A 25,122-nucleotide genomic window follows, 5' to 3' on the forward strand; every position below is an offset into this window, starting at 1 on the left:
GAGATTGCCATCAAGAAATATTTGAGATTCACTTTCGGAGCCGGCAAAGGCAGCGGCAAAATCCAGCAAATGCATCGACAGACAAGGCAGTAAAAACAATGCACATTGACAACTCATAGATAAAATGCTTTTCTTTAACTATGACGCGACTTCCAACTGCGACGGCCTCTTCTCAATGGCAGCAAAACAATGACAAACTCTGCTACTGCAACTGGAAAGTGGAAACACACGACGAAAGCAGCCAAACACACTCGAATAAAATCAAATGCCAGCCCAGATAAAGACACAATTTTCTATACCCTGCTTTAACTAGTCTCATCACCAGTTTTGAAATAATTATACTTCCAATCAGTAAATGATGAAATATGAAATGATGGCTACATTCGTACCGAAAACTTTTAACTAGAGGTTTCCTTGGTCGAAAAAACTAAACGGAGTGTCGCCTATAAAATTATTACAACCTCTTTCAAAAAATCGCATTACCCATCCTAAGAGCACAGGAAAATTGTCGTCAACTTGTTGGGGATGTGTGGGCTGGCATTCGGCAGTCGGCTTGCAGTATGCGAGGCACCAAAGTCTCGAATGAAATGCCACAGATTCGATTTTGATAAAATGCCAAGCAACAAGTTGGGAGCTCGAGAAGAAAGAAAAAGTGAGAATCGAGGGAAAGAGATGGCGCAGGCGCGAACCGCCTGGCGATAAATCTTCCAAACTAACTTTTGCCATATTGCAGTTGCAGTTGCAATTGCAATTGCATTTGCGGCAAATAAACAGAGGAAACGAGAGTAAGCAGGCGAAATAATTGAGAGTGGTGGAAAATCGGGGAAGAGTGGGCAGTGGGTAATGGGTAATATCTGCCGTGCGTAAGAGAGATATGTACATATAAAGTCGGTGTCTGTCGCCCGACGATAATTGGGCCAAAACGAATGCTTCGGGCACCGGCAGGTCGGCTAGGTAATTGATATGTTTACAGCTCTATTTTATTCGCAACTCAATTAAACCAGCGTCAAGCTGTGACAAGCCATAAACCGAGGAAGACAGTCCAACAATTAGAGTCTCGATTTGTATCTAACTTGGTTGGCTTTTGGTTGCCTCGGTTCACTTTCGTTTTCCATTTCCACTTCGGTTGGAAGTGTGAAAGGTTCACGGCGGATGGGTGATCTTCAGGTGGTCTGGATTTATTCGGGGTTAATGAAACCAAAGTGATCTTCAACTTGCCGATACCATCATTTGTGTGATCAGCTGACGACAAGTCAAAGTAATCTTTTTCAGGAGATAAGATCAATTGGGCTAAGATGTCTGCGATAGATCAGTGACAATTAAACGACAGTTGTGCTTGAGTTGAAGATAATGTCAAGATATATCTGTATTTAATGATCTTTGGTTGGAAACTGGATAGACTTGCTAAGTTGCTGAGTTCCTAACAAATAACTTACTTATCCATTAACTCTTAATGCTTTTAGTGATCCATTGTTATAAATTTTAATTATACCTTTCTTGACAGATTAATTAAATGGTATGCAAAAGTTTTTGGTTTACTTAACACAGCTAATTGAAATCAATCGCTAGACTCTTGGGATCTAAGCCCTCCATATAAACCCAATCTGGTAGCTTTACCGATCTCATGCCCCCAATTTGCTTTTAATTGGCCAACCTAAATTGCTCAATATCAAGTTTTTCCTTTATTTTTAGGTCGCCTGGTTTCGATTATGTAAAGTCCTCGCAAATGAAAAAACAAGCTGATATGAACGGCTGCTCGTTTGACAGACTAACTGAGTGACTGCCCGAACTGAACCAACTCATATCTATATGTTCGTATGACTCAATGGGTGGGGGCACCCTAGATACAGTGGCGCATAAAGGCGGGAAAAAAGAAAAAAAGTAACTTTGCACAGAGCAATTAAAAAGGCATCACAGCACTACAAACAAAAACGAGTTTGCCCTGAGCCTCGTAGACTGCAAAGCTCAAATTGAAATTGGGATACTTGTTGGAATTTTTGGCGAGGATCACAGGAGTCGCAGTTGGAGCTCGGAAAAGCCTTAACCAAAGCGTGTCCCCGGCATCTGGAAAATGTTCGTTAATTGCACAAAATGCAACTTTGCCATTGTCACAGCTCTGGACTTTTACTTTGGATTTGGATTTGCTAAACTGAAAACAAACATTCGACTTCCTGTGCCTCATCAAAAACCGAGAGACATGCAACATGAAATCGGCTTTTGTTGTTCGCTTTGTTTTTCTCTAATGATTAATTGACTTTTGCACCCAAAACACGTTCGATCTTTGTTTGATCTTTGCTTCCTTTGGTGGCCAACTCCTCCTCGCCTTCCCAGTTTTCCCCGTCTTTGTTCAATTGGAAAATTGCTCTTTTAATTTCCACCGACATTTCTGGCGGATCGTGTTTGGTATAAATATTTATGCATTTTTCCAAATGTGTCATTGACCGCGAGATGGTGCCGTGAGTTTATCAAAAAGGAAAATAAGTTGGTATTTTATTTTTAAGAAAGTGTGACCGTTTTATCCGAAAATAAGGTGTATGCAAATGTCCTTTTATAGTAATATAAAGTAAACCTTATTATTATTTTTAATATTATTTATAATATAATATACTGTTATTTGATTTATTGGTCTGTTACTATATTTCCCGCGTGTCACGAGCACATCTTGAGACGAACTCACTTAGCTCATGGTTTATGACGTTTGTCTTGGAGTCCGGGATTCAAGATTCAAGAGCTTGAAGCCAAGAGAGTCATGTGTGTGGCTGGTTTTTGTTTGCCATGGTTTGTTTCGGCTTGTTCGTGTGATTAATTTATTGTTCAATACAATTGCGTATGAATTATTGAGATAGCGTCAGAAAATGACATGCAACGGCCGCCGACGTCGCTGCCTCAGGTGTCTTACAAAATCTCCCCGACTACTCTCCCCAGTAGATCTCATTGTCTGATCTCAAGGCTGGGAAAAGCAAACGCAATTCGAACCTCTCATTGTGTACGTGCCCGCCGAAATATATTTAAGCGAAGAAAAAACAAGAAAAAACACCGAAAAAGTGCATTTCATAAATGCATCTAGCAGATACTAGATACTCGAAATAAGAGTTCGCATTGTGTGTGCCTTTTTCATATCGCACAAGGCACTTTCACATTGGGTGAAACCATTGGCCGAAAGTGTAACTCTCAACGGTTAATCATGGGGGTTAAGGTTACCTTTTGAGTCGCAGCCTGAACTTGAGATGGAGTTCACGTGATTAGTCGGGTGAAATCGTTTTAAACGAACGATATTTGGGTCAGGTTTATACCCAAGTATATACCACCCCCTACAGGAAACTTAACAGCTGAACAAATACGTATTCCATTGCCATTCAAGGAACTACTCCCCAGGCACCCACGTGTGTATGTCCTTCCTGAATGTCAATGTTGAGCAAAGACCCCACTTTTTAGAGTTAAAGTTCCGTTTGTGAACTCTCCTCTTTATGGATCTCTGACATGCAAACTATATGAACTTTTTCTCTATAATAAAGAGGGTGTTTGTAGTTAACCAAAAGGTTGGTAATGAAAAGGGGGGAAAAGTTGTATGATATCAGGCATGTTTTCTTGGATTGATTTATACTTAGAATAATGTTTAAGCCATAGAAGATGGCTTTCATTATTTTTAAAGATTGTTATTTGCTATTTCCTGATGCCATATATGTGTTAAGTGATTAATGTCTGCAAAAAGGGTGTCTAAAATTCAGAGTTATTCTCTCCAAGTGTTTTATACACCAAAAATTCGCGGACATCGCGTGTTTGAGCCAAGTTTAAAAAACGAACACACGAAAAAGAAGCCGGCGGCGACGTTTGTTGTGAGGCTTGTTACTGTTGTTATTTTTCGTTGCGACCGATGTTTGTTTGTTTGTGACCCCCGAAAATTAGCCGGCTAAAGGTGGTGGTTGTGGGCAGACGTTGAATTTTAATTAGCAGCACTTGTGTCTGGCCGTCCCCTCCCATAAACACAGTAAGCGAAAATTTAATACATTTCTAATATCCAAACAAACAAAAACGGCACACCGTCGCACAGACCTTTTATTATTACGAAAAAAAATTAAACCCCTTTTATTGGCGTTTTCCAATGGGCGAGCGAACGTTCAACGACCTAACGCCAGGTGGCGCCCCAGACGGTCTTGTCTCTCTGTTTCTTCACTCTTCGTGCAATTTGCATGGTTAATTTTGCATTTTTGGTTTATGTTTCTTTTTGCCTCAGTGGTAATTAAACAGTCATAAATCAGACAACCGCAGCGAATTAAACAACAAACCGTTTGGCATGCGAGGGCGGCATTAGATTGAAAGTATTCCAAATTACATTTAATGACACTTGTGCAAAGTGAAAATAAATTGGATGAAGCGATGGAAAGCGTCTGAAAATGGTTCATGGAAAATTGGCAGCACTCGCAGGTGAAATTTCGGATCAAGTTGTGAACTTTTCTTTGGGTCGTACATTTTGTTTGTTATTCAATTGAAAGCATTCCAAAGTGCCATTTTGTTTATAAACTCTGTTAACCTTAGGTTAAGGTGAGATTTTACCACCAATAGCAGCTTAGGTAAAACTTGAAGATATCGAACTAGTTGCGCGCTTTTCAGTTAAATGATTTATTTTAAAAAGTCATGGCAACCTTAACATGATTAATATATCCGTCCATGAAATGTTTTTAAGCTGTAATACTTTTTTCAAGGTATTTACTTTTTAAATGTTATTCTTAATAATTTTTCAGCTAAATTTGGCTATTTTTCCTCACGATTAAATCAACAAAATTGTTTGAGAAATTTATATGATTCTGAACAAACAACTCTCCAAATGCCTTTCCTCGAATCCGTCGCTGCAATGGGCACTGCCCAAGTCATTTGCATCTTGCTTTTTGGCCCCGCGGCTCGAAAGTCTCCATTAAGAATGCAATTTGCGAAAGATCACCACCGACCAAAAACCCCCGGGCCAACTTAGAAAAAAGAAAACCTCCACCAATCTGCACCACCAAAAACTGAGTGAGTAGCCGCAGGTTCCGTTTTTGTGCGGAAAGCCACTTGACAAGTTGTTTTATTAATTTGTCAAGACTTTTTGGGCTGATGGGTGAAATTCGTGGCCCCAGAAGAGGAGAAGAGAAGACAGCAGCAGGTGAAAATTAGAGAATCACCAAGAAGATGGAGTTGCAAGGAAAGAAAAAATGCGACAAAAATTGGTTGAAAAAGTAAGTCAAATTGTGCGTATGCAAAAAAAAAAGAGGAGAACTTGAAGTCCGGGGTTTTCTCTTGGCTTTCTCACTTTTCCATTAGCCTAAATTTGTTTCGTTATTTATAGTTAAATTAACTTTTTCTTGGTCTTAGTAGGATGAGTAAAATAAAAATAGTTGAAACTTATGGAGACGTTTAAGGAATGAAATAGCTTTTTATTGAGCTTAGGTCACATTTGCATAACTGGTATGGTCACACTTTTATTATTAGTTCTTATTATATCGAGAGACTTTTGCAAGTCATAGGATACTGACTACATCCTAAATTCTTTAAATAACTACAAATTTGATAAAAAGTATACTATTTTGCTGTGTACTTGGTCACACTACTATTAAATAGGCGCCAAACACTCTTTTGAGTGGGTGTACACTTGACTGCGAAATTACATGATATAAATTTCATTTCGCTCGCCAGAAAAAAACAAATTTCACATTTGTTTGGCCAAGGCGGACAAGGAGACGACCGCTGACTGCTGACCAGTGACAGTAGCCATCGCCGGACCGCCCACTGCATCCTCCCCCTGATGCAGTTGCGACTTTGCCACATTGCATGTTGCTTCTGTTTCCACGCCGGCGACAAGTGAATGTTGTTGGCTCAGAGGAGACAGACATAGCAGACACCCGCATTGATTTTTTGGCCCCCACTTTTCCCCCATCAACTCCTCCGATTCCAAACACCAAGTCTAACTCCCACCTGCTCTTTTCCGCCAGTCTGGCATTTTCATTTTCATTTCCATTTCATTGGACTCTCTCTGCGGACGGGCGGCTTTAATGAGTTGATTTCTGTCTCGTTTGGAAAATTGCAGTCGCCGTCTCTGGGCTCAAACTCCAAGGTGAAAAGTCCGCCGTTGTTTGAGGAGGTTAGGTTAATGTTAATGTTAATGACGTTTTTAAGCGACATGACGTGATGCGGCCACTGCTGCAAGTTGCTGGTTGGCTGCAAGCTGTGATTGCTGATGTTGCTACAGCTTCTGTAAGGCAATTTTAATTAATTTAGCTGATTGCTGCGATGGCAGTCCCTCAGAAACTACTGACAAATGACTAACATGACTGCAGATGATCGCAGACGATAGGCGATCAGTCAAAAGCACGAACTTCGACGAGCAATTGGGTGGAAAGTCAAGCTAGCTACGTTATTTAATTTGCATTTCATAATTTATTGATGTTCATATTTACAGAACCTTCCAATTAAAAGTTATATGAATTCTTCATGAAACTAAGCCAATCGCTGTTAGCAAGCAAGTGTGCCCACAGTTTAATCAATTTTGTTTGAATATGCAAACAGGATACCCACCAGTTCTCTGATTGTGGGAAAACTTGAATGGTTTCATATGACGCATACTCATATGAGTGAGTGTGTATTCCTTCCTGGAAAATGCATTAAAGCAAAGTCAAAGTCATTGGTCCTGCCCCTTCTACTTTTTATATCAATGTCATGAACAGACAGCTGGCAAAAGTTTTTTTCTCCCGCCTCCTTGGAAAATATAAAATGCATTGTCAGTGAGTGTCGACTAATTTTTATTGATTTTAGCTTTGCATGCACTTGTTTGGAGCGGCTTGAATAATAAATGAATGATATTCCCTTACCCCATTTTGACGATAAACATGGAAAATTCTTGCCATTTATTGCCATGGTAAATCGATTGTGGAAAGACGGGTCTAGAACCTGTCTAGGATCTTTATGAGCTTCACCCTTCCACACAGAACTTTTCTTTGTTATTCCCCAACACCATAGCCAGACACTTCTTGTCTGGGGTTATCTATTCAAAACTAATTACACGCTTTAATATGGAGGGGGAGGTGTGTTTTTCCGCCTCATTCTCCCCCTTTTTTTTTCTCTGCACCATTAGTCAGCTGTTTTGGGCGGATAAATGCAGTCATGGATACGATTTTCCTTTTATGTTTTTCCTCGCCGTTATTTTGAGCACTTTGAGTGCAGTGCGAATGCACTTATCATCTCTGTTTTCCTAACGGTTCCACAAATAGAGCGGCGGGCTTGAAAAGTGGGAGTGGTAGAATGCAAACACCCTCAACATTCAATTAAAACTAGATTTTTGATCGATATACGGAGTGTTAGAGGTGCGACCACGGCAGAACTTTAATTACTTAATTTCGAAAATCATTTTGAGGTGCGGTATAATACGAAAACTTAATGACTTTATTTGGTTCGAAGGAAATGAGTGGATTTTGGTTGGATATTAAGACATATCACTGGTTTTGATCCAAAAGTATTAACTTTACTATAATTCTGACATTTGTTTAAGATCTTAGCAGTTGTTTAATTATTATACTAAACTTTTAGAATTTATGGGTTAGTTTTCTTATTCATCATACTCTGTTTTTTCTTCATCTATTAAATTACTTAGTTTCTTAACTGTATATACCTTCTTTAGACAGTTACCTTTATTATACCAGCTATCTCAAATACTTTATTCAAGGAAAGATTCCCATACTTACCAACAACAAAATATACCAACTCAAACCCCAAACCTGGAATGATGCAACGAATCTTTTTCGCTCCACCTTTGCGATCTGCGGCTGTGATAAACTTATCAAAATTCATTTGTCTCACGTGTTTCTCTAATTAATTGTCAGTCCCGACTTTATTTCCTACCATGCTTCTGCGGCAGAGATTATTTATAATGTCTAAGGGGTCCCACATTTATAAGGCTGAACCCTTTCGCGCTCCATTTCGCAGCGGATTAAGTAAGGTTGCCTGTACGGTGATAACTGGGTCAATTGGAAAGTCGGTTTTATTATCAGCGTGGCTCTTGTTTTTTGGTTTTGCTCCTATCCGCGATGGGGAAGTGCGTGCCGCGAAGTTAAGTCAAGTGTAGTGGAGTGTTTGGGAGTGTTGGACTGGCTGACCGAACTTAACTGAACTTGTGGGCAGACAGGTACGAGATAAATGCGTTTGGGGAGGGAGGAGGAAACCCGAGTCGGGTTGATGAATGGATTTGGTTTACTTGGGAACAGGTTGCAGGTCGCCATCGGGAGAGCAGGCTGAAGAAGGAAAGCCGATTTCGTTCTGGGTGTGCACAGAGTGCCATAAAATTGAATTATACCCCAGTACTTGAAACGCAAAAGTTCTCTGGAAACGAAACTTGCCGGTATTTTGAAAAATAAAAGTGCAGTTTTAACAAACTTAAATGATGTGACTTTCACAAGTTCTTTTAAAAACTTGTTTTAAAAGCTTGTTTTAAAAACATATCTCAAATTACCTAAAATATTTTACTGACCATATTGTAACTTGTGAAAAATATTTCCCACCAAGGTGTCTTTCCTGATTGATCTTTCGATAAGAAGCTCTAACAAAAAAATATTTTCTATAACGATTCGCTTGGCTCAAAGCCAAACCCATTAAAATCATAGTACTGCGTATTATGCAGCTTGACTTTGGTAATGAAATATTCAAATGACAACCAACCGAGTTGGGCAAGACCTCACAACATAGGAAAATATTTCAATTTTTAATGCTAATTGCGTGCCAAGAGCATTGGACAGCCAAAGCGGAACGACCCTGAGTGGAGCCCATGGATGTCATATTGAATATCGAATGTTGATCGACTTAGAAGAAGTATTTGTACAATATAGGTAAGGTTAGGGGCCTTATAGAAGAGGGGATGTTCTGGTTTTTGGGAGAAAATCTAAAATTATATTTATATTATATCTTATAATTATCACAGAATACGATCTAAAACGAAATTTGAAACGAAAGCAGACCTTATAGGTACGAGATATTTATATAGCAATACAGATCGAGCTATGAATGCCACTCAACGCTTCACTGACAATCAAGCAAGGGGCAATATTGGAGTGCAACATTTAATTGCGTGCCTAGAAGAGGAGGAAAACTGGGGGAAATGTGGGAGGCATGAGGCGGAAAAGCGGGGGCGTGCGTGCCAGTGCTCAATGAGAAGGCACACAAATACAGAGACAGACCCCTCACGGAGTGCCCAAACATAAATAAAAATTTAACAGAGTTGTGACAGTTGGCAAACGGAAAGTGCAGTGGCCATTGACAAAGTGGGGGATACAGGGGTTTTTACGAAAGAAAAAAGTCTATGAGTGGAGGAGCGCCACAAGTGACCATTAAAAGCAATTGAAGCGCCACAAAAAAAATAGAAATACAAAAAAACGAGAGAGGGAAGCCACCGCTTGATGTCTCCATTAAAGTGGCAACCTCTGCGTGGGTTTTCCCCCATCAAAAACGAATTTTCCAAAAACGGACAGTGCAAAACCCTGCAGCTTAAGGTTAAAGGCTCACTCAATTTGCCCACCTCCACCTTTCCGTTTTGCATCCTTAGATTTTTCCCATAGCTTTGCCGACAAAAAGGAAATTAATTTATATGAAAAACAATTTTCTAAGCTGGCCAACTTTTTTGTTTTTGAGGCCATGGGAAGCAGGAAAAGCGGCAATGCGTGGAGGTTTTTCTATTTGCTATTTTCCTTTTTTTTGTTATTTTTCCCAATGCACATTGTTTGCAAAAATGTTTTTTGCTTCCACAACTCGTGTTTTGTTTTTATAATGAAATTGTTTGGCTGCTTCTTAAACTTGAGTTTCCTTTGGGATGTTGATATTGTTTTCGCTATTATTGCAAACTGGTTTGCGCCTAATTGAGACATAACTGTTGTTTTTAATGCATTTAACATTTTCCTTGGGAATTATGTCAGTTGGCTAAGCAGCAAAAGGGGCGGAAAAAACGAGGGAGTGGTCTGAATTGGTTTGCAGTTTCTTCCTCATGTTGTTTGGATGTTACCAACAACACAGCACGCATTAAGCGCCCGGGAAAAGGGGGAGTTGGAAAAGTGGGCGGGGAGCGGTCGGTAAGGGTGTGGTTGTTGGGTATAGCAGTTATGGGAACGAGGGAACATTGCACAAAAATGCATTAATTTTCAGGCGTATTGTTTGTTAATATGAGAAATCATTTGATTCGTTTTAAACAGGGCCGGCAACTCATATAGTTAGAAATGAAATGCGAACTTGTCGAAAAATTTAAATTACAAGTGTACATTTATAATACAACTTTATAAATAATAACATACATATTTTCTATAGCTAAATTACTAATTTCCATAAATTTTTATAACGATTTTTATATCCAATTAGTCATTGTCTTTTGAAACCCCTTCAAACCAGTTTCTTTGAAGTTCTTTGATAAATTCCCCATTAATCTTTTGAGCAATTCCTATAAATAAACGCACCAGTTTCTTATCCGAAAACATGCATAATGTTTCAAGAACTGTACTCCCAACTTCAACACGACATATATGCGGGCTTCGATAATCTTGTTTATTTCTCCCTCTTTTCCCCTCCCATGCTTTAATTACGCGGATTGTGAGCTGTCAACATATCACAAATGTTTCTTTTTATTTGTTCAATTTTCAAATTGCTTGGTTTATTTTCTTTCTTTTTCGGTTTTCGAATTGAACACGACTGACTCAAAGTTCTGACATCATGCACGGTTCACAAATGGGTTCCCAGGGTTCCAATTACATTCAGGGAGTGCCCTCAATCCCGCTTCTCAATCCCAAAACAAACTCCACTCGAAAAATCATATTAAATTGTATTAGCAAATTTATTGCATTTAACCCAAAGACATGACAGCGTGTTTCGGGGAGAAGGGGGGTCAAACCACGCACAGGAAAACAAGCTGGGGAAAACACACCTACAAAAGGGGGCTAGGGGGATTTTTCGGGGGACTTGAAAAGCTGGCAGAAATGTCAAATTGGCAGACAAAACTGTTACAAAATTTGAATGGCAGGAGAGGAAGGCAGGGGGCGGGCAAATGATTGAATGAACGACTGACTGAATGAATGCATGATTGAGTGAGTGAGTGTCTGCCTATCCTCCTCTCTTTCAATAAACCTCCTCCAATGCAAATGCTTTCAAGTCGTTTGCCAATGCAATTGGCAAACAAGGAAGCAAAACGAGCTGCTGTCAATTCAAAATGATCCGCACAGACAGCTAAAATAAAAAATTACAGAGGGGGTGCGAGGAGGAGGCTGATCTGCGCACAAGAAGCAGAATCCTCCGCCGCCTAAGCGACGCCACAAAATGTATATAAAGAAAAAGACTAGACATAGCACCGAAGAAATGAATGTCCTTCTAAACTGGATTGGATCACAAACGATCACTAGATTAAGAGTCTATTTTAATTTAAAATCAAATTATTTTAGATCAAATACTACCTATTTATTGCTCCAATAGTATCCAGTTTTGGCAAGTATTCTAGTATTAAGAACCGAATTTATTTCATTTAAATATAATCTTATAACCGTAAAAAATCAATACAACCCTTGAAAAGGGTATCCAAGCAAGAAATTAATGAAAATGCAAATAGGAAGCGACAGTCGAGGAAAAGCGGGAAAACTGTTCGATTCGCAAACGGCGTTGAATTTGTTCAGGTGGCCCACCTCGGACTGTCTGGTTTGGTATGGTGTCGTGGCTCTATCTCCATCTCCAGTTCCTAGCTCAGTGGGTCAACGAACTATCCACGGACCACACCTCATCTAAGCCCGGTTGGAATATGACCCACCGACTTTGATAAACGATTCGAGGCGATTTCATAACTGACCCTGACACGCCCCGTAGAAAGAGAGCGAAACAACCTTAATGATCTCTAATTAATTTGATTCAGGGGATTACAGGAGGGATTTTCTGTTTGATAAATTGTCGAGATCAGCGCGTCCAAATGGGGATCAGTTGAGGAATTTTAGAAGTATGTTGCAACAATCACAACGAACATAACGATCAGTAGAGATAAAAAAAGATTGCTAACGATCTAACATTTTAAATGACTTCGGATCTTAAAAGCTAAGACTGATGTTATCTATATACTCAAAGAAACCAATGAATTTCCTGTCATTTAAAAGCGTATTCTGTGCTGGGGAGTTATAGCATTCAGTTCAGTTACAAACAAACGATCGAACGGTTAAGTCGAAATTTTGATACATTCTTTATTTTTGAAAAAGATAATCAAAGGAAAAACTAAAATCTGGTATAAAAAAAAATAATAACAAATCCAAAACATGGCGGACGATGACGATGCGCAGTTCGATACCGTGGATTCTGGAGCCTCGAAGACTTTTCCGATGCAGTGTTCGGCCTTACGTAAGAATGGTTTTGTCATGCTGAAGGGACGTCCCTGCAAGATTGTGGACATGTCCACCTCGAAGACGGGCAAACATGGGCATGCGAAGGTGCATTTGGTGGGGGTGGATATTTTTACCCAGAAGAAGTACGAGGACATCTGTCCCTCGACCCACAACATGGATGTGCCGCACGTGAAGCGCGAGGATTACCAGCTGACCGATATCAGTGATGATGGCTTCGTCACCCTGATGGGGGACAATGGCGAGATACGCGAGGATCTCAAGGTTCCGGACGGGGAGCTGGGTGGAGCTTTGCGCTCTGATTTTGACGATGGCAAGGATCTCCTCCTGACTGTGCTGGCGGCCTGTGGGGAGGAGTGCGTCATTGCAATGAAGAACAACTCGGGACTGGACAAGGGAGGGGTTTGAAGCAGCAGGACCTTAATATCGATGATGATGAATACATTTTTAATAAAACTCTGGTTGCGAAATTTTGTTGAATTCATTGGGATAATTTTTGATAGGATACAAAATATACTTGACATAAAAAATTATAAGATAATTTTTTTTACTTCAATAGGTTTTAATTGGTGGATTTAATTGATATTTGACGGATGTTCAGGCCAGCAATTAATTTTAACACATGGATGGCCAAGGCAATGTGATTAATCTTCGTAGATATAAATCAACTGTCATTTGATATATCCTATACCTATTCTGCGGGTTATGGGACTTGAACTGCCGCATTTATTATCATTAAGTGTTTTTTGTGACTGACAATTATATATGATCAATACAAACTTAAATATTTCGTTTTAGTTTTAGTTATGGTTTTAGACACAAGGGGGCACCTTTGGAGCAGCAGGCCATGTTGGTCCTCTCATCCAGCCCCCTAATCGAAAATGCCACACTTATGGAGAAATCTTTGGCGAGTTCTGGACTCCCTGACAGATCCACCTAAAAGATCGGAGAACAACATTGTCCTGGGCGTTCCCCCAAGTCAACTGAGTTTCCTGACCCATCTGAGTCTGCGAAGTGAGAGGATGTTGCCACGACGTGCCCGATACCTTGTGCCATCTATAAGTCGCCATGTGGTATTCTCGCCCAGCACTTTGGAGCACCAGAAAAATCGCCAAGTTGTTAGGCAGGCGGAAACATCGGCCTTCCAGAATTTCGTGCGTGAGATGTACGAAGGATATTACCAACTTTTACTATCGCAGGAGACAAGAAGACACGGCTTGCAGCCAGAACTACAGCTTAGCAATCGTAGGCTCACATTCAAGGATCTTGTACGTCTTCAGAGGGTGGCCAGAGATATGTGGAAAATAATGGGCAAAGAACGAAAACAACCGTACAAGAATCTGGCCATGATGGCCCTCCATCGTCGGTGTTTACGCCTGCCGCCCGATCCCTATCAAATACCTCCGCATCTTAAGGGATCATCCAAGCTACAGAAAACAAGATCCGTTTTTATTTGAACCACATAGATATCCTTTTTTTTGTAATCTAAATAAATTGCGGTTACCTATTTCAGATGTTTAAATAACTGTTTCAAGTGGGACAAACCAATTTCCCTGTATACACTTTTACTAAACTTGGTTTAATTTGATATGCATCCTCATCTCTCGAAGCAAGTTAAGTAATACTTCCTACACTCCATAGATGGATCAAGACTGACCGCATCTGCATGTGATTAGCATACGGATTACTTTGTCCATATCCGGCCTACGTGTGCATAATTAGCCGCTCTTTAATCCGCCTGCGCTTCCATCAACGAAACTTGGGAAATGCAAAGGGAAAACTTTTCATTGGCTGGGGAAATCGACGGGAGTCGTTTAGGAAATAGATAATTCAACGATTTGTAAGGGGAAGTTCCAAGTGATTTTCTTACGTCATTGCCATCCATCAAACGGTGTCCATCTTCAACTTACCTGTAAATAAAAGTAAAAACATTAGTAAATTTGCTAAGAGGCTAACAGCAGTTTTGCTTATAGCAATATATTAAGTCTTTAAATAGTTGAAATGATTATACTTAATCTTGGGGCCATAAATATACTCTGCCTATCTCATCTCAATTAGACCCACACGTCCTATAAATAAGCCTGAATTCCGCTGGGAATTCGCCGTCTCAACTCCCTTCCCGCAATCCCCACACAAAATATCCACACCTAAAAATGAGGCCAAAAGCGAAACCACTGCAACTTTAGGCAGCTTCCAGCTTTTGAAGAATTTAATTGCATTTTCTGGGCGAGATCAAGGGGCGGATTGTATATTGGTTGGCCCGGGGGCGTGGCATTAAACACATTTGTTCACACATTTGTTCACACATTTGGCGCGATGAGAAGGCGCCACAGCTTCGTGTGACATTTTTGTGACATTTTAAATGGAGAATTTGTTATTTCCACCCCACACACATACCAATTTTTAAAATAGGTCATCGATGTGTTACCAACAAAAAATAACCAAAAGTTCTTCACATAAATTACTTCCTTCTCAGGCGTTTTTTTTTCGTTTTCCCTTCTGTTTTGGTAACCCAAAATCCCCAATCGAGGACCCCGCCCTGTTGTCCTACTTATGCAATAGATGCTTTCCCAAAAAGCTAAAAAACAAGTGTTGGGCCCGAGGCTAAGGGCCTGACCGATGATTTCGATGAACGACCGAACGATCGATGGATCGATTGGCTTCCCCCTCTTTTTTCGGTAAAACCTATATATTTGCATGCGCCCGGAGACAAAAAACAAAACGAACATTTGTTTTTACGATAATACTGCTCCCGCCCCTGAGCTCTTGCAACATTTCCACATTTTATGAGCGGGCCAAGCAATTAGTGCTTGCCATTTATGGCTCACACACTCTCAACAGGGAAAAGCTAAAAAAAACCTCTAGGAAAACCGTTACGCAATCTGAGAGATAAAGCTTAGAATTTATGCCTTGGCTGCTAATCATCGGTTGCCGCGCGATGACTACGGACTTTTTAGTCACTAACCAACCTAACTAACTATATGGGATGGATCATGTGCTAAGTGATCGTCATTATCCCGGCTGAACCATCTGGATTCTGTGACAAGTGCAGGTAATTGAGTATCGTATCGCCTCCAGGGAGGAAGCACAGAGCACTCCGCGTTGATGGCTCTGACTTTGGCTTTGGCTCTGGGAAAGAGGAAAAGTCCAGGAACGAGTTAAAGATGAGGCGATAACTTTGGAGCAGGTTTATGTTCTTGCGCGTCGAGAAATTACGGTGGGGACCGACGGCGAATGTGAAAGTAAACTTGGGTTGGTTCTGAGTGGGCTTGCTGGATGGTTAGGAATTCCAAAGGTATTTCAAATGGGGGAAAAGTAGTGCAATAAAATATTTGATGGTTTTTTGTTAAGTGCTGATGTAGGATTTATTGAAATAGTTATTATTCGCACTAATTCTTAACTCGAGATTTTTCTCAGTAAAATAAAGCATAATAAAATCTGTTTTGGCAATGGAACTATTCTACCATTAAAAGTACCATCAATCTAAAATGTAAAAATTTAACCAAACCCATAAACCTAGAAAAAAATACCATTGAAACACAGTCTCTACCATTTTTATATTTCCCATTCTTTAATGTTGTCTACCAGTCTACCCAAAGAGTGGAGCAAACCAAAGCGACACGTTTAAGTGCAAAAGTCGGCTGATGGATTGATGTGGCTTCACGTGTGTCAGCACCACCGAAACCACAAGATACGAAATAAAAAGGCACCACACACTCGGCCACAGACACAGAAACATTTTTGCAGATACGAGGGCAAAAAGAACTGCAAGTTGGTGTGTTCTGTTGGTTCTGTAGGTGAGTCACCACCCAGTTTGAAACTAGTCATACCCTGGATTGTTCCTGCGCCTCAACCACCCACTCCACCCCTCTAAGCGTCACCCTCTTTGAATGAGCACGAAATTGCTAAAACCACATTGAAAACAACGAGAAATACAGAGAAAAAAATGTTTTTTGTGCAATTCATTTTTATTATTATAATAAGGCATAAAGATACAATAAGTACTAGCAATATATCACCAGTTTATGTAGAATTAAAACTAGACTTGCAAAAATATATTTATCTAAAATGCAGATCCTTTTTTCCAGTGCACATGGAAAAGAAGAAAACGAAAGAAAGAGCATAAATGCAAGGAAATTGGGGAGGAGTAGGGGGTTTTTAAGCCAGGAGAAGGGGGCGTCCCTGAAAAATATCGATTTCGCTTGGCTTATGTCTGCTTCCTCTTCCCAATTTCTCAGTTTCTCAGTTTGTTAGTTTTTGTTTTGCTTGTCGCCTGCTAAGAAGGCATTCACCTCATTTCCTCCGGTGGTCAGAAAAGTGCAGAAAAAAGTTCGGGAGGTAGGGAAATGCAGAGTGACCAGAGGATCGTTGCATAATGCTCGCCTTTGTAGGAGTGTGCGTGCGAAGAAGGCTTATCTTCTCTTCCCTTTTGGTGATCAGGAAGAGCTACCAGTGAATGAGCGGAATGGATTCTTCTGTGTTTTCTTCTACAACTACTGTCTTATACCCTTACAAAATTGGTACTTATTTTGTACTTCCAAAAATATACAATTGGTATGTAAAAATACATTATAAAATTATTACAAATGTTCGGCTAACAAAATAATTAACAACAAATCCATTTTTTAAACCAATTTGGTTTATAGCTTAAAGAGTGTGTTAAACATCGGTCTCAATGCTTCCTCTCTTCCGCTTAACTTTCATTTCTTGCATGGACCAATAAATATATTATTTCTTTGCTAATTTATGATCGCATCTGGTTGTGCCAATTGATCTCTGGGTTGAGGTCCCAAGATCACATTACATGCGAATTTAATTTCTCATTTATTTTTCTTGTCTTTATGTTTGAGAGGCAATTTGGGAGCAAACAAAAACTGCCAAAAATTGGTAATAAATTGTTTGCCTTTCAGCTTTGTAAGTTCTTTTCGAGTGGTGGTTTTTGGTAGGTTCCCTTGCTTATCTCCAGAGTGTTTCTTTAATGAGTTTCGACGTTGTTTTCTTTTTTCATCACAATTGGCACACTGTAAATTAATGTCACCGAAATGGCAGGCAAACCAATTTTCAAGAGGGGAGGAAAACCGCAAAAAGAGGGAAAAACAAGCGACAAGACCGGGCCAAAACCGCTTGTTGAACACTGACAGATTTCCCTACCTTTCCGATCGCCCCGCGCGTCAATTCGTCAATTGTCAACATTTGTCAGTCTTAATAAGTTTTGCAAATGTTTAGCAAAATCTCCATTTATGCTCATGTTTCTGTGGGGTCTGCGAATGGGAATGGGAAATGGAGGTTAAGTGGAGGTTTAATGCTTCGGTTTCGGTTTGGGTTGGGCTCTTGGACCCATGGGGAGATTTATGCTCGCCTTGGGTAACTTGGGAAAATTATGGAAGCCGGCCTGGAGTAAGGAAAACATGTTGATGAAGTTAAAAGGTTGGAAACATTGCAGTTATAAAATGTGTTCATTAGCTAACCCATGGTAATCTAAATAGTAAAGTTCAATTACATTGTTGTGTATTTAAGTGAAATGTAACACTGATAAGAAAAATGTAACAGCTAAGAAAAGAAATAATATTTTAAAAATACTTTTTAAGTAGACTTACAAATTATTTCCAAAATCTGTTTATTTTGTATAAAAGCATTTTTGCTATAGCCTTATCGCTTTTAAAAATAACATTTTTCATCTTTTCACTTCCTCATAATTTAAACCTATTCAGTAACAGCAAAGTGAATTGAATTAAAAGACTTAAGATCGAGGGAACCAGTTTATTCTACAATCTGTAATGAGTTTAAATACCCTTTTTAGCTCTCCCACTCAACCGATCTTCTAGTTACCTTCTCCCCTCTATTACAGCCCGACAGCAATTTTCAATTTACTTTTCAACTAAATCGAACCAGACAAGCACTGAAAGCTGGTCATTATCTCGGCTTAGCACTATCCAAAGCAAAGTGGCAGCGCTCTTGACCAAAACAGAAACCACATCCCCGAAACAAGATGGACTGCCTCATTTGCTGGATTTATGGACTGCGAATGGACCGAAGACTCATTGTCCTGCCTTGGGGGCTCCTCGAGCGCCATGAAATATGAATGTTGAACCGAGGGACAGGTGACCAAGGCTGCTCGGATGGATACCCCTTCGTAGAGCAACATTCGCACGTCTGTGCAATTTGCGGCATGCAGCTAACTTTCACATGGCGAGGCAGGCAAATTAACAGGCCCCCAAAATAAAAGTATAAATAAATTTACTGCAAAATGTGCCCCAAAAACACCCACCGACTGCGGGGCTCCAAGGAAACTTAAGTCTCCTGCGAAAATTCAAATGAAAGTGAAGTGAAGAATTGATGGACACCGTGTTACCTTTCCCATGTGTGTGGTTGTGTGGGTGTGTGGGCGGGGCCATTTCGATCCACACACACATGACAAATGCCTTGGAAGGCTCGAGCCCGAACTCAAGACCCCCTGAAAAAGAGCTGGCCAATTTAATTTATGAGCCTAGCGATCTCAAAGCGATGACTATCGCCCGACGAAGCGTAACGCCCTCCCGGCATCCGACGATCCTAAGCCGTAAACGGTAAACAGGGACAGACTAATGCGATAAGTTGGAGATGGGAGTGCGGTGAGATTTTTCTATAGTTAGATCAAATTTATTATCACAAATAAACCATGAACAACACATTAGTGATCCTAGTGATATGGTCAATGACTGTTTTTCATAAAAACATTTTGTAATTTTAGATATTACTTTTTCTTTAATTCTACTATCGATAATGTCGATGGTTGGCTCTCTATCAATAGTTTTGCAGTGCAGAAAAAAAAATTTTTTTAATGGCTTATAAACAGTATTTCTATTTCTATTTCGGCATACATTAAAACACACTCCACATAGAATAGAAGCTTATAAACAGTATTTTCATCCCGCATATATTTTTTTATGTTCTCTTCGTGTCACGTGCTCATCGCTAAGCCCAAAACTGTAGCACATTTATCGAATGCTCAACAAGCTCGATTCCCGATAAGCACACACTCCACACATGAAAGGGAGGAAGTTTTCCAGGTGGAAGGAAAATTGCAGTGTGAGGAGGAGGCGGTTGGCACCCGTTTGGAGAGCAGGCTAAAGGATCGCTGGTTCATTTCGTTATCCGCCATCCGATTTGCTTAATTGCATAAATTTTTATTTGCCATGGCCGATCAGGCAGAGCGATATGCAAATCGGGATCTCCGCTGGTCCAAAGGAAAACCGCGAGAAGAAAGAGCGATGGATGGGCGGGGTGGAGAGGAAAAGCCGCGCATTAAATCACAAAAACTGAAAATGGTAGCAAGGAAAACCGTCGACTAGCGACTACTTTCGCTTGAGCCAAAATCAAGCCGAAAAATAAACGAAAATTCTTCAGTTGACAGCCAGCAAAAAAGCAAAATGCAAAATCAAAGAGATCTTCGGGTGTGCTCGAAAAGCCTGAGCTTGTGTGTGGGAATTTCGGAAATTTTCCGACCACATTTTCTTCCTCTTGCAAAGGTCAGTGTGGGACTTTTACTTTTCTCATTTGGCAGCGGCCTTTCTTGGGTTTTTTCTGTTCATTTTTGTTGCCTGCGGCGATTCGGCGTCGGTTTTGGTTCACAGGTTTCACGTTATTAATTGTTCCCTGGGTAATTAAGAGTACCACCAGAAAGTGCATTTGGATGTAAACAGTTGGTCAGTCAATCACTTTAAAAGCTATTTTATTGATACCCATATATTTGGAGGCGTTGAGTTGCTATAAATTCAAAGCGAAGGCGGGCCACTGCGAAAGTTGCACGTTTAGATGGAAATCGCAGGTCCTAAAGTGCACTTTCGGCTCTATACATTTATGGAGAAAATGTATTCTTTTAAAAGTTTTTGGTAAGCTCAAGCTTTACTGTGCAGTCCCTATTTGAAATTAACCATAAATCACCACATATCAATGAACTTTACCCTTCCTCGATAACCACTCCCCATGACTCCAATGTAATTCCAATCTATCCACACACAATTTGGTTTAATTTCAGGCCTCGTCAGATGCATTCCAGCTGAGAACTTTGACAGCAATTCTTCTAGGTCCTCCCGCTCTTTTCCTGGATCACTCTGCAGTTCGCCCCGCCATAAGAGAATTCCGAGCTGTCAAAAAGGGGAAATTGCAGTAAATCAAATCCTTGACTTTGAGAATGGCAAAAGTCAAAGGAAGATCGACCCTCCACAATTCGCTTTAAATTTCCATCGCATGTCGCACATGTTTCGAGCACTATTTATAACGCCGAATCCCCTTTTGCTGGAGAATTCCCCTCCACCAACTCTTCGCTTATCGCTCTGTGGTTCATTAAAACCGAAGAATCGGAGAAGCAGAGCAAAGAGAAGAAGACAGAAGACTGCACAATTAAATCGGGTGGAGAATATAGACGCTCTACAAGTTACTCTGCCACTTCCAGAGTTGATAATAAAAATTCCTCTCGATCTTCATCATTTCGAGGCGCTTCTTCATAGCCGTCTATTCATAGAGTTGTTTTCTAGTCGTGATGGAATGGCTTCGCTTTGTATTTTTAGATTCGAACGCACAGCAGTTGCAGTGCGCCTTTGAAATGTATCTTCTGCCGGTTGCATCTCAGCCAGCCATTCCTAATTCAAGAATCACAGAGAGAAGCAAAGAAAATACCGAAAATAGCTAGGTCCAAATTGTCACTCTGGACTTGGCACCAATTCAGAATGCAGCTTTGCGTATCCCACAGATACTTTAGCGGCTGTAGCATTCCACTCAAGTTAATCACCTCAATTATAAGGTAGCAAACAGTTTGGCTAACAAACTTTTAATTGCGCTAAAATGTGCATCTTCGATGTCCTAAATTTTTTAGCCGGAAAACGATTTCGGTAAGGAATTTTTTGAAAGGCTTGCTTATCTCCTTAAGAGATGTTTATTTTTGTATTGTATCAAAGTTGTTTTAAAGCATGTAACAATACAATCATACAATCATCACTATTTCAAAATGTTATATAAAACTTTTCTAATTAAATCCATTTACTAGCTTATCTACCTTATTGGACAATATTATACCACGTTTTTAGTCTCGATTTCCACTTTATAATCGTTTTATAGCTTAATGGCTTGAAAATGTAGACGAGGCGGTGGCCGAGAGAATCCTAAGCCGCTTGGTGAATAAGCCAAACAAGATCTGTGGACACCTCCCTATAGACACACCCCTTCTCCATCGAGAAACGCTGAAAAATGCGAAACTATTTGAACAACAAGCGAACCGGTTCCAAATGTGTAAATGATGTATAAATTTTGTGTTTTGTCTACTGAATTCAAGGTTAATTTTAAACTCAAAATAATAAAGTTGATTTTTACAAATTGGCCATTCGTTTTAAACAAAAGAAATTCGCTAAGTGCTGGAAAAGATGGAAATTAATTAGCGACCAGCTAATGATTGACTTCAGCAGCTGACACAGTGGCCAAATGAGATTTCGTTTACAGATAGTTTGACATAATTTGTAGGCGTGTTTTTCCTACCCCCACCCGCCGAATCTTTTCCAGAAAAACATGCAACAAACAGTTGCATGTTCGTGTGCGTCAGAAGAAGCTGAGGAGAAAAACACAAACTTGATGCGGAAATGCAGATAAAAAATCAAGGAGACGGAGAAAATTGAGAGAAAAACCTTTGGAAAATTAATGAGCTGCAAACAATGCGGACATCGTTAGGGGAAAAAGATTTTTTCGGGAAAACTCAAAAAGGAGGGGGCAGAAGACGAGGGAGCGAGGTCAAAATATTTGGACACCGAAAATACAGAAAAAAGTAAAAGTTACACGCTGGGAAAAGGGAAAGGGGATTCTTCAGCTCATATTGTTCTACAAATCGAAGAGACTTTATTGATTCTGCCACACGTCAATTAGATCCAGATTCATTTATCAAACCCAATCAAAACAAAAACGAAATTGGGAGAAAAATCTATAAAAAGATTTAACAGAAATGTAATACTTTTAGTACTTGGTAGTATTTTAATGTACAATAAAAATCACTTTACCGTACAGCAGAAATAACTATTTCCCAACAGGGAAAACTAAACCAAGGCAAAAGCCATAACATCAAATTATGGCTGCAACAAAAATTACCAGGTAATCGCTTGCTTTTCATTTTACACCTTCCACAAAAACACAGCCATCAATTGCCCTCTCCCCTTTAACCCCCCACCCTATTAACCCTTCATTTTCCGCTGGTTGTAAACAAATCAAAAGGAGGTCAATCCATATTGGCAGAATGAAGTGGAACAAACAACAATATACAAAGAAGAACTACAATTGTTTTGGATTTGAAATGTTTACGGAACTTCGACAGTCGATTGCAAAATCTCAAATGCAAAGTGAGATCACTTAGGGAAAACTAGATGAAGAGGATTTTGCTGAAAGATTTCCGCAATAGTGTTTGGTTGGGGAATCGTTGCGAAATGAGTTCGACCATATATATAAAACTGATAATTACAAGTTCCAGGGGCTTTGGGGAGGGGACTTTCAGATGAGATCATACTGTAATACTTGTTCAGCGAAGCAAGTGAATCAATGATCAGGAATGCTGTAATTAAACTGGGGAGGAAGAATAAGAGCGCTTTATCGAGTAGAAAGTACTGCACAGTATAACAGACAGTATAACACCACTAAAAGGGAGGGATGAATGGAAAGAAGGGTGTGCATTTGAGCAATAAAGGGTGGGCGAGGGTAAGCATCAGAAATGAGAGCAAATAGAGCAAGATAAATATCGGAAGTGTGCCAAGGAAGCTATATTAAAACTGGGTGTGCCCAAAATTATTCGTTAGCTTGACAGTGATACAATCATTGTGTTCGTATAAGAATTTAACAATAGGTAATATCATGTCTATATGAAAGTATTCAATTGATTCTACTTACAACTTCCAAGTATTTTAAAAGAACACATTCTTCATTTATTTAATTCGTACATTCTTGGGTTTAGCTTTCTTTTATTCGTATATCTTCAAAGAATAAAAATTGTCTGTAATTTAACATTAATTGTTGTGTACTATTGCTGTTTCATTCCCAAATTAGTTCCAAAATGAGGAAACAATAATCTAAAAGCCCAAAGATGATCTGGCAAATCTTTGTAAACCATGTTCTATTTATCTGAGGTACAACAAAACTTGAAAATATTTTTCTGACCTTAATTTTGCTTACAAAGAAATGACAGGAAAACCGTTAGGGAAAGGTGGAAATGCACTCAATTGTGTTAATCGAATTCGAATCTTGGCTTTATTTCTATAATTTCCCACTTCCTTCTAGATGATTTTCATTTCTTTCGCTATTATTTTTTCAACACTTATGAGCGCCGAAAATAGTGTGGGATAAAGATTGGGAACTAAAGACCCGTCCAGTCTTCAGTTCCCAGTCTTCGGCTAGGCAATTTGGCTCCAGAGTGACCTAAACCATCCCACTACTAATGAGCCATTAACACGCTTATCTCACAGGAGGAAGAAACATGGCCAAGAGACCGAAGAGACCTGGCCAAAATTAGCCACGCACATGAGATGGGATTTTGGCCCAGAGAGACTCGGCACGTGAGCGTTAAAAGCCAAAACACTTTAGGGTTAAGCTGGGCAAAATGAAAATGAAAGAGCCGAGTGGCGGCGCGAGTTGAAAATAATATGAATTTCCTCAATTAGATTTCCCAGTCGCTGACCCCAAACCAGGCACGATATACAGTGAACTGGGAAAATCGAAGGAAAGCCGCGGGGCAAAAGACGAATGCAAATCGCATTAAGACGCGCGTTTAATCTGCTCCAAGGCATCGCCTTAACCCCGCCCCAAGGAAAATGGGGAAAACTGGCGCGGGAAATCTAGGAAGAGGGCACTACTTAAACGGTTTTCCATTTTCCATTCCGCTGGGTCAGCGGGTCATCGAGTGGGCGCGCGGGAAATCGGGAAAGCGAGATGAATGCAATATGGAAATCAATAAATAAAAACAACATTTTCATTCAAGTGCTCGGCGGGGAAATGGTTGTGAGAAAAGGCCAAAGAAAACCCTGTTTAAGTGTCGCCTCGGAAAATAGAAAACCTCTCTTGGAAATGTAAATACAAATTTGTTTATAGAAATGAAATGGAAATTGAAGTGGGAAGTAGGGAATTACTTAAAAAAAAAGGATCCTTAAAATGGAACTTGCCACTTGTATTACAATTGAGTGGCGAAGTAAATAATAGATTTGTTGACAAATTAAATTAAAACGTTTTCTATTCTTGTTGTTTTTATTAAACATTGAATTATGAATATGGATTTAAATGATAAATATTTAGAATGTATTAGTTAGATAATTGTTTAATTTGTTGTTCCTAATTTTTACAATATTACTTTGAGCTGAATTTTTATAAAATATGTTTAATTCGTAGAAATCCTTTCTCCCGTTATGTCACATTCGTTCTCTCTCTTTTTATCGCTTATTTTCCAGCTGTCTGCACTTTACCGATGTCAAAAAAACCGATTGATAGATTAATGAAAATCAGCCCACGCACATTAATAAAAACAACAACAATTGAAATTCACAGTTACACACTCACACAAAAAAACATAAAAGTGAAGAGAGTGGAAAGGCGATCGAGAAGAAGAGCGAAGAGAGCAAATGCAATATGATGGCAGTTATTACGAAATCGCAATCGAAACATAACGGTAGATAGGAAAAAGCACCAATACAATAAAGGGAATTGGAGAGAGGTGTTGCGTGAAGAAGGGGGAACGGGTGGGTTGAAAAAAAAG

At 39.8% G+C, this 25,122-nt stretch overlaps 3 protein-coding genes across 7 annotated transcripts in view; 2 read left to right on the top strand and 1 right to left on the bottom strand.

Moving 5' to 3' along the window:
* klar (klarsicht) overlaps nt 1–25,122 on the bottom strand; it is a 118,581-nt gene that overhangs the window by 92,622 nt on the left and 837 nt on the right. The gene's annotated exons all lie outside the window — the stretch shown is intronic.
* On the top strand, nt 12,244–12,841 carry LOC108012898 (eukaryotic translation initiation factor 5A-like). Its single transcript, XM_017078404.4, has one exon. The coding sequence runs from the start codon at nt 12,288–12,290 to the stop codon at nt 12,777–12,779; it is 492 nt and encodes a 163-aa protein (XP_016933893.1). The 5' UTR covers nt 12,244–12,287; the 3' UTR covers nt 12,780–12,841.
* Nucleotides 12,990–13,885, top strand: LOC108012897 (uncharacterized). The gene has a single exon (XM_017078403.4). It carries the CDS (start codon nt 13,253–13,255, stop codon nt 13,826–13,828), a length of 576 nt encoding a protein of 191 aa, XP_016933892.3. The 5' UTR covers nt 12,990–13,252; the 3' UTR covers nt 13,829–13,885.

The sequence above is a fragment of the Drosophila suzukii genome, chromosome 3 (genome assembly GCF_043229965.1).
Source record: "Drosophila suzukii chromosome 3, CBGP_Dsuzu_IsoJpt1.0, whole genome shotgun sequence".
In the NCBI taxonomy this organism is placed as follows: domain Eukaryota; kingdom Metazoa; phylum Arthropoda; class Insecta; order Diptera; family Drosophilidae; genus Drosophila; species Drosophila suzukii.

Bases quoted from the DNA above. Each gene is read 5' to 3' on its own strand.
- LOC108012898 (XM_017078404.4), top strand. From the start codon at position 12,288: ATGGCGGACGATGACGATGCGCAGTTCGATACCGTGGATTCTGGAGCC.
- LOC108012897 (XM_017078403.4), top strand. From the start codon at position 13,253: ATGCCACACTTATGGAGAAATCTTTGGCGAGTTCTGGACTCCCTGACA.